Source organism: Aythya marila, assembly GCF_965140915.1.
Source record: "Aythya marila genome assembly, chromosome: 27".
Classification (NCBI taxonomy): domain Eukaryota; kingdom Metazoa; phylum Chordata; class Aves; order Anseriformes; family Anatidae; genus Aythya; species Aythya marila.
The window spans coordinates 2,334,199-2,348,335 of NC_139068.1; the positions used below are offsets into that span (position 1 = coordinate 2,334,199).

Here is a 14,137-nt window from a genome sequence, read left to right on the forward strand (position 1 = left end):
TTCACTTTGTTACTACTTTTATCAGGGTAAAAACCCCAGGACTGCAAAAGTGTCTGAGTTTTCTGAGGAGCAGCAATCACAGAATGGCTTAGGTTGGACAGGAGTTCTGGAGATCATCTAGTCAAACAGGACAGTCAGAGCAGGTTGCCCAGGACCATGTCTAGTTGGTTTATAATATCTCCATAGATGGAGACTCCACAACTTGTTTCAGTGTTTGACTGCCCTCACAGTAAAAGTTTTTTCTTGAGTTCAGATGAAGTTACATGTGATCTGATCCTGTCTGAGCACTGCTGAGAAGACATTTCAGTCCACTTCATTGTCCATTTACCTACTGTGTACTTTGTTTTTGTCCCCAAAGAAGTCCAAGCAGGACTGATGGACCATTCCAGCATGCTTTGACAAGGGCAGGGAAACACTCCTGGCTGCTCCCAGCTCTGAAGCACTGGTCGTATGCAACTTTGAAATGTGCTAGCATGCATACATAAGGGGAAACTATCAGGCATACAGGCCAAACTTCTGTATGTATTTACTACAGAGAAAAGTGTTTCTGTGCTCAAGGAAAGCAAATAACTATGCACTTGTTAATTAGAAAAAATAAATTAAAATGTTTAAAAAATTCTTAATACTGCTAGGCTGTGTTTGCAACTTTCAGTTGGTTGTAGCATTTGAAAACACCCTGAGACACCACTGCTGGCAAATTCACCAGTGGTTGTACTTACAGGTAATGTTCTCTGCTTCTACAGCAATTCCATCATTCCATGTTTCTTTCCAAAGTTTGGTCTTGCTTCTGCTGTATTTGGGCCTACTCTTTTATACCAGGAGTCTGCAATAGTAATGCAGGTAATACCAGTACTCTGCAATAATAAAAATACGTTTATAAAATATATGTATATAGATTGATATGAATGACAGGAGGATTCCTTCTTCTCCTTGCTGCCTACCCAAGCACTTAGAGAAAGGTCAAGCAGGAGGGAGCAGTTTCCATCTTCACGAGCACTGTGGTCCCTTGTCAGCTGCTGAAAGCTTTGCTGATAAAGCACTGAGGATCATGTCCTTGTGATAAAGACAGCTGCAATTTCTATGTTTAGGGGTGACTTGCTGAGCTTTGTTATTGAGGAGCGACAGAGAGGAGCTGTTACAGACTGGCCACATCCCCCACAACCCATCGCCCTGCACTGCTCGAGGTGAGGACAGGTGTAGGTGTCAGGAGAGAAGGAGCAGCAGAAGACAGTCTAGTTTTGGTCCTTGTTTCTCACAATCCAACACTATTTTAATTGGAAATAAATCAGTTTTCCCCAAGTTGAGTCTGTTTTACTCATGAGGGTAGTTGGTCAGTGACCTCCCTGTCTTTGTCTCAACTCACAAATGTTTTCATCTTATTTTTTCCCCATACCCTGTTGAAGAGGGGAAGTGGGAGAGCAGCTGGGTGGGTGTCTGGCAGCCAGAAAAGGTTAATGTGCCACAGCCAGCAAGAGTAACATGGGAATTAGTAAAACAGTCAACAAATGTGGAAAAAGGTAAACAACTACAGAAGGGTTAAGAGATCATCTAGGTTCAGAACAGTGTAACTTCCTCTAATTGCAAGCCCTTTGTACACTTAAAAACAATAAAAATAAAAATCTCAGAATAGTGTTCTCTCGGACACAAGGGCTGTTACACAAGCAAACATATCAGATTATAATGCATATACTAATCGTTTTATAATACTAAGTATTGCATAATTTCATGTAGATGCATGTAGGGTACAAGGTCCTGTCAGAGGACAGTGCTCCAGGGGGCATGTGCAGGACACTGGCAGGTATTGCCTCAGCGTGGGCTCTTGAGTGCCAGGTCTATTGCTACAGGTGATCAAGGAGATGGGCATCTGCAGAGCTGGCCCCTGCCTTCACAAGAAATTTAAGATTTTGCTGTGTAGACAAAGGGTGGAGTATCATACACTGAAGCTTACACAGATGCACCAGGCAGATGGAAAGGCTCTACAAAAATGTTAAAGACAAAAAGTAAAACCATTAAATCCAGATGTGAGTACTGTGCAATACATTTCAGCAGGCAAATGAATCAATAGATCGGACTACGAGTTCCATATGCAAAGTATTACCTGTAGAACAGGTGAAAATAGCAATACCAAAAGATAATTCTCTCATCTTGGTTGCCACAAGTCATGCTGAATAATATTGACATGTGGCAGGGGATAGGGCACTCTGGAAATTGGACAGCATGGGCTTTAAATGACATGCAGTCATTGATGGAACTGAAAAACAGCAATATGTTGTAGGAATACAAGCTTTACATCAGAATCAACACATCGTTCAGACTGCAAGGCAAGTAGCTAGCTCTGATTCCTGGCTACTGCACTGTTAGCAGTCACAGCAAGCATGCTGTGCATCAAAATTATGTCTACTATGATGAGCTGCAGATATGAGTACCAGACTGGCATGCAGGTGATCGCCTCCATGTCCATCAAGGAGTGGAGTGTAGTTGTCACCTGAATGATTGTTGTACAACTGCTGAAACACATAATGGCCAATCCAAGTGTATCGTGAACTCAATGTGACCACTGCTTGATCCTAAAAGACTATTTAATCAAATAATATTCTATCAGAAGTGTATGTGTATTGTATTGTTCTGTCCATTCAAAATATTATACATCTTTGATCACCATTTCTGGGTGTTGTCCCCAGGAACTGCAGGTTTATTAAACTCATTATCCCTCCTCCCCATTGCCCCCCCCCCCCCTTTTTTTTTTTTAATATGTGCTATGAATACCTTGTTATCACTGGTGATGACGGCAGCAGGAATAAGTCTTTTCCCCATGTGCTGGAAGTGGAAAGGTCCTGTCCTTCCAAAACATTTCCTCAATCGTTGTTTCCTGTGACCCATAACTAGCTCACTGTTCTGTCTGTAGTGGCTGGACAAAACATGGAAGGATATCTTTGTCTCTGCCACAGCACTTGTGCCAGCTGAAGTCCTAGAGACACACATTTCTTGCATAGTCTGCTGTTCTAACAAGGCACCAAGCCAAGAGGCCAGCAGGCAGCCAGTGGGGTGAAGAGCGGTACGTTTCCTCCAGGCAGGAGTTTGGTTTCCCAGTCTGCCATTCCCAGCCAGGAATAACACTCAGTGAAATGTCAAGATCGCTTGTGTCACGAATTGGTGAGGCTTATAAGGATTACAGTTATCTTTGTTCCTAAAGCCAGAATATTTCCTTTCACATAAGCTCCCAATATACTCAGTTGCTTTTTTGTTGTTGTTGTTGTTGTCTGTTTTTTGTAATCCCTCTCCCCCTGCCTTCTTCACCCAGGACCTTCAATTCCCTTCCTCAGGCTATCACGAGTACCCCAATTAATGCCGGAAACCCCATTGCCTCAGCCTTTCCCTGCAAGGCCTCCCTAGAATTCCCCCCACCTCCAGATAACCTTCCAGGTAACTCCAGGAAGCCAAGACCCCCTAGGAACCTCCCTCTCCCCAGGAACCTCAAACCCTCCAACAGCCCTGTGTAGGTGGAGTTGCCATCCCTGGGGGTGTTTAAGGTTGGACTTGGTGCTTTGGGACACGGTTTAGTGGGTGATGTTGGTGGTAGGGGATAGTTGAACCAGATGACCTCGGAGGCCTTTTCCAACCTTAATCATTCTATGATTCTATGATCTACACCAAAACCCTGGCACCTCAGGACTCCCCTATTCTCTCAGAATCCCACACGAACTCCAAGATGCCTGTAAATCCCAAGACCCTTGCTCTATGCCCAATGAACACAGGCATTCAGAGTCCCAGTGCCCTCCATAACCATTCCCCAGCAGACCCCAGAATACAGGCAAGCCTGGTCCCCACCATCACCCGTCCAGGACACTCAGCCCTCTAGTCATCTGCTGTACTCTTGTTCCTTGTGAGAAACCTCTGGATGCCTGGGTTCTCCAGCAGAACAAAGCAGACCCAGACGAGCTGTTCAGGAACCATGTTTATTCAATCCATGTGCGTGGGGGAAATTGAGGTGGTGGAGCAACCTCCTGAGTATTCCTGGAGGCACAGTTTTGCAGTGTGGGGGTCTTTGTGTGCCACGGGGTCCCCACAATTTAGGGCAAAGTACCATGGGGGCTGAGGAGGGATCTGGGGTCAATTTTGCTCTGTAGAGATGCCCATTGGGAGACCAATAGGGGGGGGTACAGAGTTTTTAAGGTCCACTAAGTGTTACGGTGGGTGTCAGATGATCTAGAGGAAACCTCAAGGCAGTTGGGGCCACGTAAGGCTGAGGGCACAGTGAGGACACACACACGGAGGTCAGTATAGGCATGGGGCAAGGTGCCCCGGGTGATCCAGCGCCGGGTGCCTGGCTGGTAGGCATGGATCAAGTGAGTGTCCCGGTAGGTTTCATGACTGTACCCACCCAGTACGAGCAGCTCCCCTCCCAGCACAGCTGCACCCCCCACTACATGGGCTTGGGGCAGGGGGCTGAGCAGAACCCAGATATTTAGCTTGGGACTGTAGACCTCAAAGGCCAGCTGGTCCTTGTAGCCACTCTGCCCATCCCGCTGGCACAGCCCCCCAGCCACATAGAGCTGCCCACCTGCCTCCTCCATGACGTGGCCAGCTCGCTGGCCATTCATGGGGGCCAGGAGCGTGGCAGGAGCACCCGGAACATAGCGCAGAAGGGCCGTCTGGCACTGGTACGCCTCGTCACAGCCCCCTGACACATAGAGGGCACCATCCAGGGCACATGCTGCATGCCCACACAGAGCCATCGGCAGGGGCTGGCACGTCCTGGGCAAGGAGAGAGGGAACAGTGAAGGGCAGGTAAAGCAGGGCTGCCCCTCAGTGGCTGCCTGGCCAGCAGGTCCCTGCTGAGCACTGCTGGCCATGGATCTTTTGATCACTCAGCAGGCACTGCTGGCCGAGCCCCAGCGGGCAGCATTAGCTGCATGTAATGGATGAACAAGGGGCATTGCTCTTCAACAAATGACACCTTTAGTCGACCCACAAGGGACTCCCCCAGTGAGCAGTGTTGGCCAACACCTGGTGGAGCACCCAAAGAACATAGCTGGAAGGTATTGAAACGATTCCCGTCATTGGCAGATGGCCAGCAGACCCTCAGTGAACACTACTGGCCAACCCATTCACTACCAATAGGCATCACTGGCCAACACCCAGTGTCCCAAGGGACACTTCTTCCACACATGCCAACTGCAGGCCAGTGACTCCTCCATGGGAGCGTCAGTGGGCATTCAGTGGGCACCATTGGCTAATGCAAGGGGCTATGAGGGCAGAGGAAAGCAGGTGTCCGAGAGGAGAGGTCTCACCTCCAGGTGTCAGCAGACAGGTCGTAGCACTCCACGGTGTCTGTGCAGTAGAGGTCACCTGAGCTGCCCCCCAGGGCATAGATGAAGCCCCCAAGTGCCACAGCAGCGAAGTAGCTCCGCCCGCAGGTCATGCTGGCCAGGCGCTCCCAGGAGTTGTCCATGGGCCGATACCTGGTGTTAAAAGGACATGGGGGCAAGAGACTAGCTGTTACCCACAGTGGCATGAGGTGGTGTTGGCACTGCTGAGGACAGCAAACCACCCACAAGCAACCAACCCCATAATGCCCTGGAGACCCTTGCATAGAAACATCCTCCCCCCTCCAGCAATACCGATCCCATAAGGCTGTGAGGCCACATATCCTGGTGGGGGCCTCCCTGCCCTGTCCCCTACAAATCCTGTAACAACCCCAGGTGGGATAGCTCCATAGGGACAGGAAGCTCCCAGTCCAACAGACAACCGAAATACCACAGAGCCTTGGGTCCGTGTGGTAGCTCTTGCTCCCCCAATAATTCCAATCCCACAGGACGCCTCTCGGTCCCCTGTAGCCCTCACCTGTAAACACTGGCCAGGGTGTCATGGACCCCATAGTAGCGCTTTCCACCCAGGACGTAGAGGACATTGCCTACCACAGCTACAGCATGGCGGAAGCGTGGACCGTCAGGAAAGTCCCCCAGTGCCCTCCACTCCACACGCTTCACTAGCCCCACAGCACTGAGGTAGCGGTGGGCAAACCAGAGGTGCCTGCTGGGCTTCCGAGCAGCCATGTTGGTTGTCAGTTTGTCTCCACCACAGACCACCAGCACCTCTTGCAAGGAACGCACCCGGCACGGCAGCTGGGGCACCGGCTCCAAACTTGCTATCATGAGCTGGCGGAGGAGGCCTGGGTCAGCTGCCCCTGCGGCCACCGACTGGACCTTCTTCAGCTCCTGACCGGACATGAGGGCAAAGCGAACAGATGACAAGACTTCCTTGGCTATGTCCTCTTGGCCATCTCCATTGGCCACGAGCCACCGGGATGCTGCTTCCAAAGCCTCCAGTTCATGGAGGACATTGAGACCATCAGAGCGGAGGAGGCGGATCAGGAGGTGTGCAGGAAGCTCCAGGAAGGCTGGTGTGGTCACCACAGAGGGGAAGGTGGCCAAGATGTAGTCCTCTGCCACGCGGCTCACCTGGGCCAGCCCATAGTCCACAGCAAAGGCCAACACATCCAGACCAGTTTCTGGGGTCAGGCCATGGGTGAAAACATCCAGGCAGAGGGTGAGGAGCCCCCAGGCCTGGTAGCGCAGGGAGGTCTCGGCTGCCTCCAGGACTACAGGCCATGGTCCGGCCACAGCCCCTGTGTAGGCGAAGGAGAGGAGGAGGCGCAGCTCCTCTGGGGACAGTCCCGTGGCCAGTGGGGCAGCAGGGTCATGGGTTGCCTCCCGCATGGGGCAAGTGAAGAGGGCCCGGAAGAAGTCACAGGAGCAGCTCAGGGCCAGGCGCTGAACTAGGTGAAAGGAGGGAAAACGATGGGGGCAGGAGGGGGACCCAGTGTCTGGGTACTGCCCTTTGCACCTTGCAGCCCCCCAGAAGCTCAGGCATCCCCTGCTGGTCCTCCTGCTGACCCGACAGGACCAGACATGGGGCACCTCCAGCTCCCGCCCCACTTCAAGACAGGCACTGGAGACCCTGGCACTGACCCTGTGCACCCACCCTCCCTTCCCAGGGACCTAGGGGTCCCAGCTAGCCCTGCCACCTCCTCAATTCCCTCCCTTCCTCCCCCCACAAGAGCCCACCCCCGGCTCACCTGGGATAACCTCATCCCCTGCCTGCAGCTGGAGGTCGCAACCCAAGCCGCAGGCATGGAGCTTCTCCATGGCTCTGAGAGTCTCCCACTGCTCCTCCAGGGCCTCAGGACCCCCTTCCTGGTGGTCATTCTCCAGCCTGGAGGCACAGGCTGCCACCACCCGGGGGGCCCCCAGAGCCCTTGCAGCCTCCTCCACCTCCTTCTCTCTGCCACAGGGCACGGTTCCCTCATAGGCAAAGGCCAGCACGGCTCGCCAGCCCCATAGTGTGACCCCCGGTGGAAGGGGGACATGGGAAGGGGGTCCCTGGCGCAGCTCTCTGGTCCTGCCCTCCAGAAAGCGTAGGAAGAAGGAGCTGATGGATGCTAGGACCACGGCATGGGCCACATCACCCTCCGGACCCACAGCCACGTCCACCAGCTGTCCTGCGGTGCGGAGGTCATTGGCGACAGCCAGGAACTGTCCGGCATGGGTCCCATCCCGCAGTTGCCATTGGGATGGGGATGGCCCCTCTGCAACCCACATCTTGCCTGTGGGAACATAGGGAGCAGAGGTAAGGGTGCCATCCCCACAACCAGAGCCTCTGGCCAATGGCAGGAGTCCTGGGTGGGGATGTGGGGTGCTGCTGCTGGCACTGCCCCATAGCGAAAGCCACTAGATCTATTGCCAAAGGCTCTAGAGACCACCACCAGGCTCTGCTACTGCCCCACAGCTGAATTTGATGCCCCTTGCTGAAACTGCAGCTCCATAGATGAATGTGATGCCCCCTATCTGCCTCATCACTCAACCCTCTGCTCTACAGCATGGGATGAAGCTACTGAGCCATCGCCAAAGCCAACTGAAAGCCACAGCCCCACAGCTGAGTGTCCCCATCAAAGCTTCTGCCCCATAGTAGAAGCCACGAAGTTCTGGCCCAGCCATTGCCCCACATTCAAAACTACTGGAGCACCACCACCACCAAAGCTGCTGACCCCTGCCCTGCCTCTCCTTGAAGACACCGCTCCCACCCCTTTGGTGCCCACCGCACGCAGCCACACGTTGCCCCATAAACCATGCGTGATGCCATGCGTCGTGCGTCCTCTCACACCGTTTGCCGTGCTGCATCGTGCCGACCCTGGCATGGCACATCACGCTGCATGCCCCGTCGCCCCGTGGCACCCCGCACATCGATCGCGTTGTTGCGGGGTGTCGAGTGTCCTTTGCAGCGCTGCCTGTCGCGTGGCACGTGCCGTGCGCTGCATCCTGCGCTGCCGTGCTGCGCGGTGTGCGGCAACCGCGCGCCTGTCCCCCCTTACCGCCTGCCGCAGCTCCAGGACGCTCCTGTGACCCCCTAGGAATGTGTCTGGGTAATTATAGCCCAGCCTGGACACGTGGCCCCAGCAACGGAGCTGGGATGGGCCCGGGCAGAGGGAGGGCCGTGGCCCCTGTCCCCGGGACGGGGCGGTCAGACACTAGGGTTCCCTGAGGACGGCAGGGCAGGAGGACACCGCTGGGATTATTTTCACCCCTCTCAGGCAAGGAGGGTGCAGGTAGGGCCATAAACTCTGGGTTTATCCCCAACAGGCTGTGCCAGCCTCTGGCCCATCAGATTCCCCCCCAAACCTTGCTCATTCTTATGGAGCCCCTTCCACAGCCCCCACCAGCACCCCCCACCCCAAAAAAGCCCCTGTGTCAGAGCAACCACCCCCCCTGCACTGCCAGCTGTATGGCAGGGAGACACTCCCACTGTTCTCCCAAGGTGCTGCCCAGCCCCGCCAACCCCCCCATAGAAGAGGCAGGGTTCCCCAGCCCACACAAGGGGGCACACAGGGACACCAACAGGGACACGAGCCTTGGGGCCCTCACGTGCACCCATAGCAGCACAGCCTACCATGGCCGTGACCATGTCCCCACCCCATGCTGCTCCATCCCCACCTCTTCTGTCCTTGGATCCCCAAGTCTCCGTGTCTGCTGTCCCAACACCCTCCCATCTCGCTGTGCTCCCCTCTCCAATCCTGTTTCCCCTAATACCCATGTTTCCCCTCTATGAACTCATATCCCCAGCCCCGAATTTCCTGTCCCTATACCCTCATGTTCCCATGTATCTGGCTCAATTTTCCATGTCCCCAGAGATGAAGGTCCATTTTATTCTCCGGGTCCATTTTCCGGTGCTTATTTACCCCATCTGTAGAGATTATATTTTCTTGTTCTAGCCAGGCACAATTTCACTTTCTGCAACTTGCACTTATTATTTTTGTCCTTTCACTGTGCACCCGAATCTGTCTTTTCTGTAACCACCAACTTGTGAAAAATCCTATTTGATCACCCCATCACCTTCTTTTCTCTGGGCTGAGCAACCCAGTTCTATTAGCCTCTCCTCATGCATCCCATACCTCAACACCCTAAAACTGTTTGGCGGCCTTTGCTGGATGTGCTGCAGTCTGCACACAGAACATTTGACCACATCTGCTCCACCTCTGAGCTGAAAGACCTCTGGAGGTCCCTTTCAGCCTCAGGTATTTCCCAATTCTTTAGTTGTGGACTCTAGACTTCCTTAAAGTCTTACAGGAGAAAGCAACCAAGCTCCCAGACACTTAGCTATGGGCAAACCGTAACCCCTCCACCCCTCAAATTCTTCAACCTTAACCTAAAGCCAAACGTATCAGCTGTGACTCCAGACCCTAACTGACAGACTCAGTGAGGTGCCATCTTGCAGGACAAAATCTTGCAGGACTCAACAGAAACTACACGGTTAAAAAGCCTGAATGAAAACATTAAATCTGCCCCTCAGGTTTGTATGCACAATACAGAGAAATGGAGGCAAAGTGACTGATGCATGAAAAAATTCTCAGCAGGAGCACGAGATCAAAACTTTGTGTTTCAATGCCTTCAGCTTTTTCCACATCTCAGTCCCAACCCTGTAAACAGCTGGATGATGTTAAAATTTAGCGACAACTCATTTGACAGTATCTTTATTATACAATGTCTTATTACATACAGCACTCAAAGGACAGCTTGCACGGAGGAATGGCAACATTTACAGCCTGGGAGGTCCTGTCAGCCTCCAGCCCTCCTGTCTACCTATCTTCATTAAAGCAGCAGCAGCTCCAAAACCCAAACACGCAATGGTGCCCGTCATGTAATTGCGAGCTGGAAAAAAAGAAAGAAAAAACAACCAATTAAAGCAAAAAAGATCTATCAGGACACAAGTACTACGCAGTACATCTTGACATACTCTGCAATTTTTCATCAGCAGTTTGTGGTCCCTTGACCAAAATATCACTGAGGGTCAAGAGAAATCAGAAAAATGTATTTTTTCAATTAAGTTTTCTCATGATTTTGCCTACAGTTTCAACTATAAATATCCATAATCCACTGCCCTGTCTCCTTACACAGGGAATCTTAAATTGCTTACTTCAATGACTAAAACAACTGCTGCTTCAAACTCTCATCAGTTTAGCAACCAGGAAAAGTAAAGAGAAATCCTACTTCACCAGAATAGCAACTTCAGAAAAAAAAAACACACTCAGATCTTTAATACTGAGTCTACAAATGCCTGCAGAAAACAATACTGTGTAAAAATCTGCAGGAATTAATCTAGCCTGACAGCATCACATGAGCAAGAGCCAAAAGATACAGCTCATCCCTCAGACTGCATGAAAAATTCACAAAGCAGATGATAGACTGCATTTTCAATGTAAAATAAATTACATCTGCTGTTAAGAAAACAGATTTCCACAACTATGTTTTTCATATCCTGCAATTTCAAGTTACAACTCGTAGTTATAATCGTCAGAGCTGGGTCAGCTCCGTTTCAAGCTGTAAATCATCTTGCTATCATCTCTGGTCTCCTTCTGTATTTGTAGTATTTGTTTTAGCACACCTATGCAATGAAGCATCACTGAAACTGGCGTAAAAGGGAATATACACACAGAGATGAATCTTTACCAAATAAGCCTGACATCAAGATTATTTAACTATTTTCCCTAATACAAAGGTTTCTGAAAACAGAGGGCTCATTTCATTGCAGGCATTACCTCTTGCACCTAAGACAACTCCTGTTGCACAGCCTCCTATGAAATAGTTCATAGGATCCTCTGGCTTCTCTCGGATTTGGGCGCTGAGGCAGGTAGTCAAGCCAAACACGGCTCCTAGTGTAGCTGTAAACAAAAGGCAAAGAAACCAAATAAGCCCCCTCGAGAAACTGAGAATAAAATATAAAGCATATTTTGGAGAAGCATGGTGCCATTCACCAGTTCCACTGCGAGGAAAGAGGATAATGAAGCATTAACATCTGCTTATGATTACCTGGGGCCATCGTAACCCAGGCACATGATTAGACTCCAGCACTGTGTAAGTCCCACGGGATTCTTTCCGGTACCTCCTCTGGTTCAGAAGCAGCACAGCCACCCTGTGCAGTGCAGATCCTGCACCAGCAGGTCCAGCTCGGTCATGGCTGGAAGTGGCTGTGTGCCACAAGGCCGGCACATCCGCATGGCTACAGACAAAGGCCACCACGTCCAGCTTGCTTATGAGCTTGGAATTCATAAGAACCCTTGCTCGTGAGACAATGGGACAGCCCCCAGACACTCAGAGGGTAACAGAAGAGAGGAGCAGGTTTCTCTGGAGCACTTTTGCTCTGGATGCAGGAGATAGCAGAGCAGTGTTTGTGCTCTTTGCTGAAACTTTGCTCCTGAGCCCCTCTGTACCCAGCCTTGCAGGGAATCAGGTAGAGAAAGGCAGGCGGCTCTGCTCTCTTTAAAGGTTGGTTTGCCCTTGCACTTTACATCCTGCTTTTGCCTGCCTGGGACTTGTAATGATTTTTAGAAAACAGAAAAATTGACTGAATTTGTAAGTTACTGATTTTTTAAAAATTGATTTTGGTATTGTAAATTGATTCCACGAACTGAAATAAGACAATGCAACTGCAGCATTTTCTTGTCTACTGAAGTACACATCCCGTTCCATCTGTGTAACTGAAAACTTTGGCAAACAACCATGTCAAGCAAACATATAAAAAGCTTCTTTGGTTTATAACACAGGTTCTTGATCAGAAACATAAAACTGGCTACCAGGCACTGTCTCCAGGTTCTAATTCATCCTTCTGGGAACAACACACTGACTCAAAAATGCCCAAGATGAAGTTTCCAGCCTGTATGGTAACTCATAAACTGGAAGCTCATGTTATAAAGCCTATCACTTTTTTCCGCAGAAAATGCGATTACACTGATCCTAAAGTCAATTTAAAAGAGTTCTAAAGAAACAAAACCCATAGACCAAGCACTGTACTTCAGCTCCCCCCACTTTTACTGCTTTGGACCAAAGACTCTGCAGGCAAAACACAGGGTTCCAGCCCATCAGGCTTGGCCTCCTTAGCAGTGGACATGATAAAATTCTTCCTTAGGTGTGAAAAGTAGCAAGAGGATTCTGTGCTAGTTTAGGATTACAAGATTTATGCAAGTAATAACTAATGACATTATCTGGTCCATTACAATGACCTGTCAGGGCTCAAGTCATTACGTGAGATTGCAGGTCCTATTTTAGAGTTGAAAAACTCAAAACTGCAGACGTGGATCACTTCTGAATCAGCTTCTAGTTCAGAACACCAATGCTGGGGTGACAGATAGAGGTGGCACAGGCCATTAAATTACACTGAAAAACAAGGTGAGCTTAGTGAAAAGAAACTGCATTTGCCAAGGGTTTGGGGAGGGAGAGGGGGCACCCTTGTGGATATGTACCTGCATCTGGAACAGACCCTCAGCTCCCTGCTTACTTCTTCAGCATCCTCTCCCTCTTGCAGACCACAGACAACTCAAGACAACTAAATGGTTTCTTCTTGGCTATACAACATGATTGGAAAAAAAAACACTCATTTTCCTTTTAGCTTTTCAGAAACAGAAAGTCATTTATTAAGGGTAGTGCCTAACTTATATGAAGTAGAGGAGTAAAATAATTTTGCTTTTAAGTTTGCTTAAAAATAACTTTTGCTTCCCTTATGCTTTTGTCTTAGAACTGAATACACACACACGTACATATAAATATATTAAGTATTAAAAACATGTACCTTTTACTCTAGTTTGTAAGAAATGCATCCTTTAAGTTTTAAATAAAGACTATGGTACTTGTTCTTATCCAGTTTTAGGGGCTGTCACCACAGGATGCACCTTCAGCCTGAGCTGTGATGGCTGTTCCTGTGTCTCAAGCACCTAACCAGGAGTTTCTTCTGCCATCCCCCCTGCAATCAGTGGCATTCCATTATCCAGCAGAAAACATTACCCACACGCAAGTGACACTTGCGCATATAAATAAGTCGCAAGTTGGAATAAAGCAAAAGGAAGACACCAGCTGCAGCGCTTTGCTCTTAGGTGCTTTAAGGGGCTTTAGCATTTTGGTTTCCAGCTCCTGTCCTTAAACTGCTTTGAGGTCGGTGAGCGGTGGAAGCGCTGAGCCAAAGGGCCCCAGGGGACCGAGCACGGCCGGAGCCGAGTCCCCGCTGCAGGGCGCAGCCCCTTACCCATCGTGGCGCTGTCGGCGGCTGCCATCTGCAAGGCGGCGAGCGCGGTGCTGGGCCGGAGCAGGATGATGCGGTACGCCGACCCGACCAGGCCTGCAAGACGGAACGGGCCGGGTGAGCAGCGGGACGGGACGCACCGGGAACCCCCTGCAGCAGCACGGCAGCACCGGAGCCCGAGCACCGGGACCGGGACGCGTCCGAGGGAACTGCGACCGGTCCGGGGCCGCCCTGCCCCGCTCCGCCAGCCCACCCCCGGCGGAGCTCGCCCCCCCGGCCCGGCCTCGAAGCCGCGGTCACCCCGCTCCTTACCGGCGGCGGCACCGACGCGGGTGGTGAGCCAGGTGCGGCGCGGGCAGTCCTCGCCCTCGGGGCCGTCCCAGTAGCCCGCCATGGCGCCGCAAGGGCACGGCCGCGCTCTCGCGAGATGGCGGCGCGGGGACCTCGCCTCGCTCCGCCCCGGGCCGGCGGGTGAGGGAGGCTGCGGTGTCCCGGAGGGGTCGGGGGGAGGGAATGGAAGCGGCCCCGGCGGAGTCCCGAGGGGGTTTCTCGGGGGCTGTGAGGGGATTGA

At 51.3% G+C, this 14,137-nt stretch overlaps 2 protein-coding genes across 2 annotated transcripts; both read right to left on the reverse strand.

Moving 5' to 3' along the window:
- Positions 1-3,983: 3,983 nt before the first annotated feature.
- Positions 3,984-8,341, reverse strand: KLHL33 (kelch like family member 33). Its single transcript, XM_082780060.1, has 5 exons — positions 8,164-8,341; positions 7,079-7,606; positions 5,845-6,778; positions 5,292-5,462; positions 3,984-4,755 (listed from the first exon to the last, which is right to left on the reverse strand). The coding sequence occupies exons 1-5, from the start codon at positions 8,195-8,197 to the stop codon at positions 4,179-4,181; spliced, it is 2,244 nt and encodes a 747-aa protein (XP_082636186.1). The 5' UTR covers positions 8,198-8,341; the 3' UTR covers positions 3,984-4,178.
- A 1,670-nt stretch (positions 8,342-10,011) lies between these two features.
- Positions 10,012-14,037, reverse strand: NDUFA11 (NADH:ubiquinone oxidoreductase subunit A11). Its single transcript, XM_082780103.1, has 4 exons — positions 13,879-14,037; positions 13,570-13,662; positions 11,093-11,215; positions 10,012-10,205 (listed from the first exon to the last, which is right to left on the reverse strand). Exons 1-4 carry the CDS (start codon positions 13,958-13,960, stop codon positions 10,093-10,095), a joined length of 411 nt encoding a protein of 136 aa, XP_082636229.1. The 5' UTR covers positions 13,961-14,037; the 3' UTR covers positions 10,012-10,092.
- Positions 14,038-14,137: the final 100 nt, after the last annotated feature.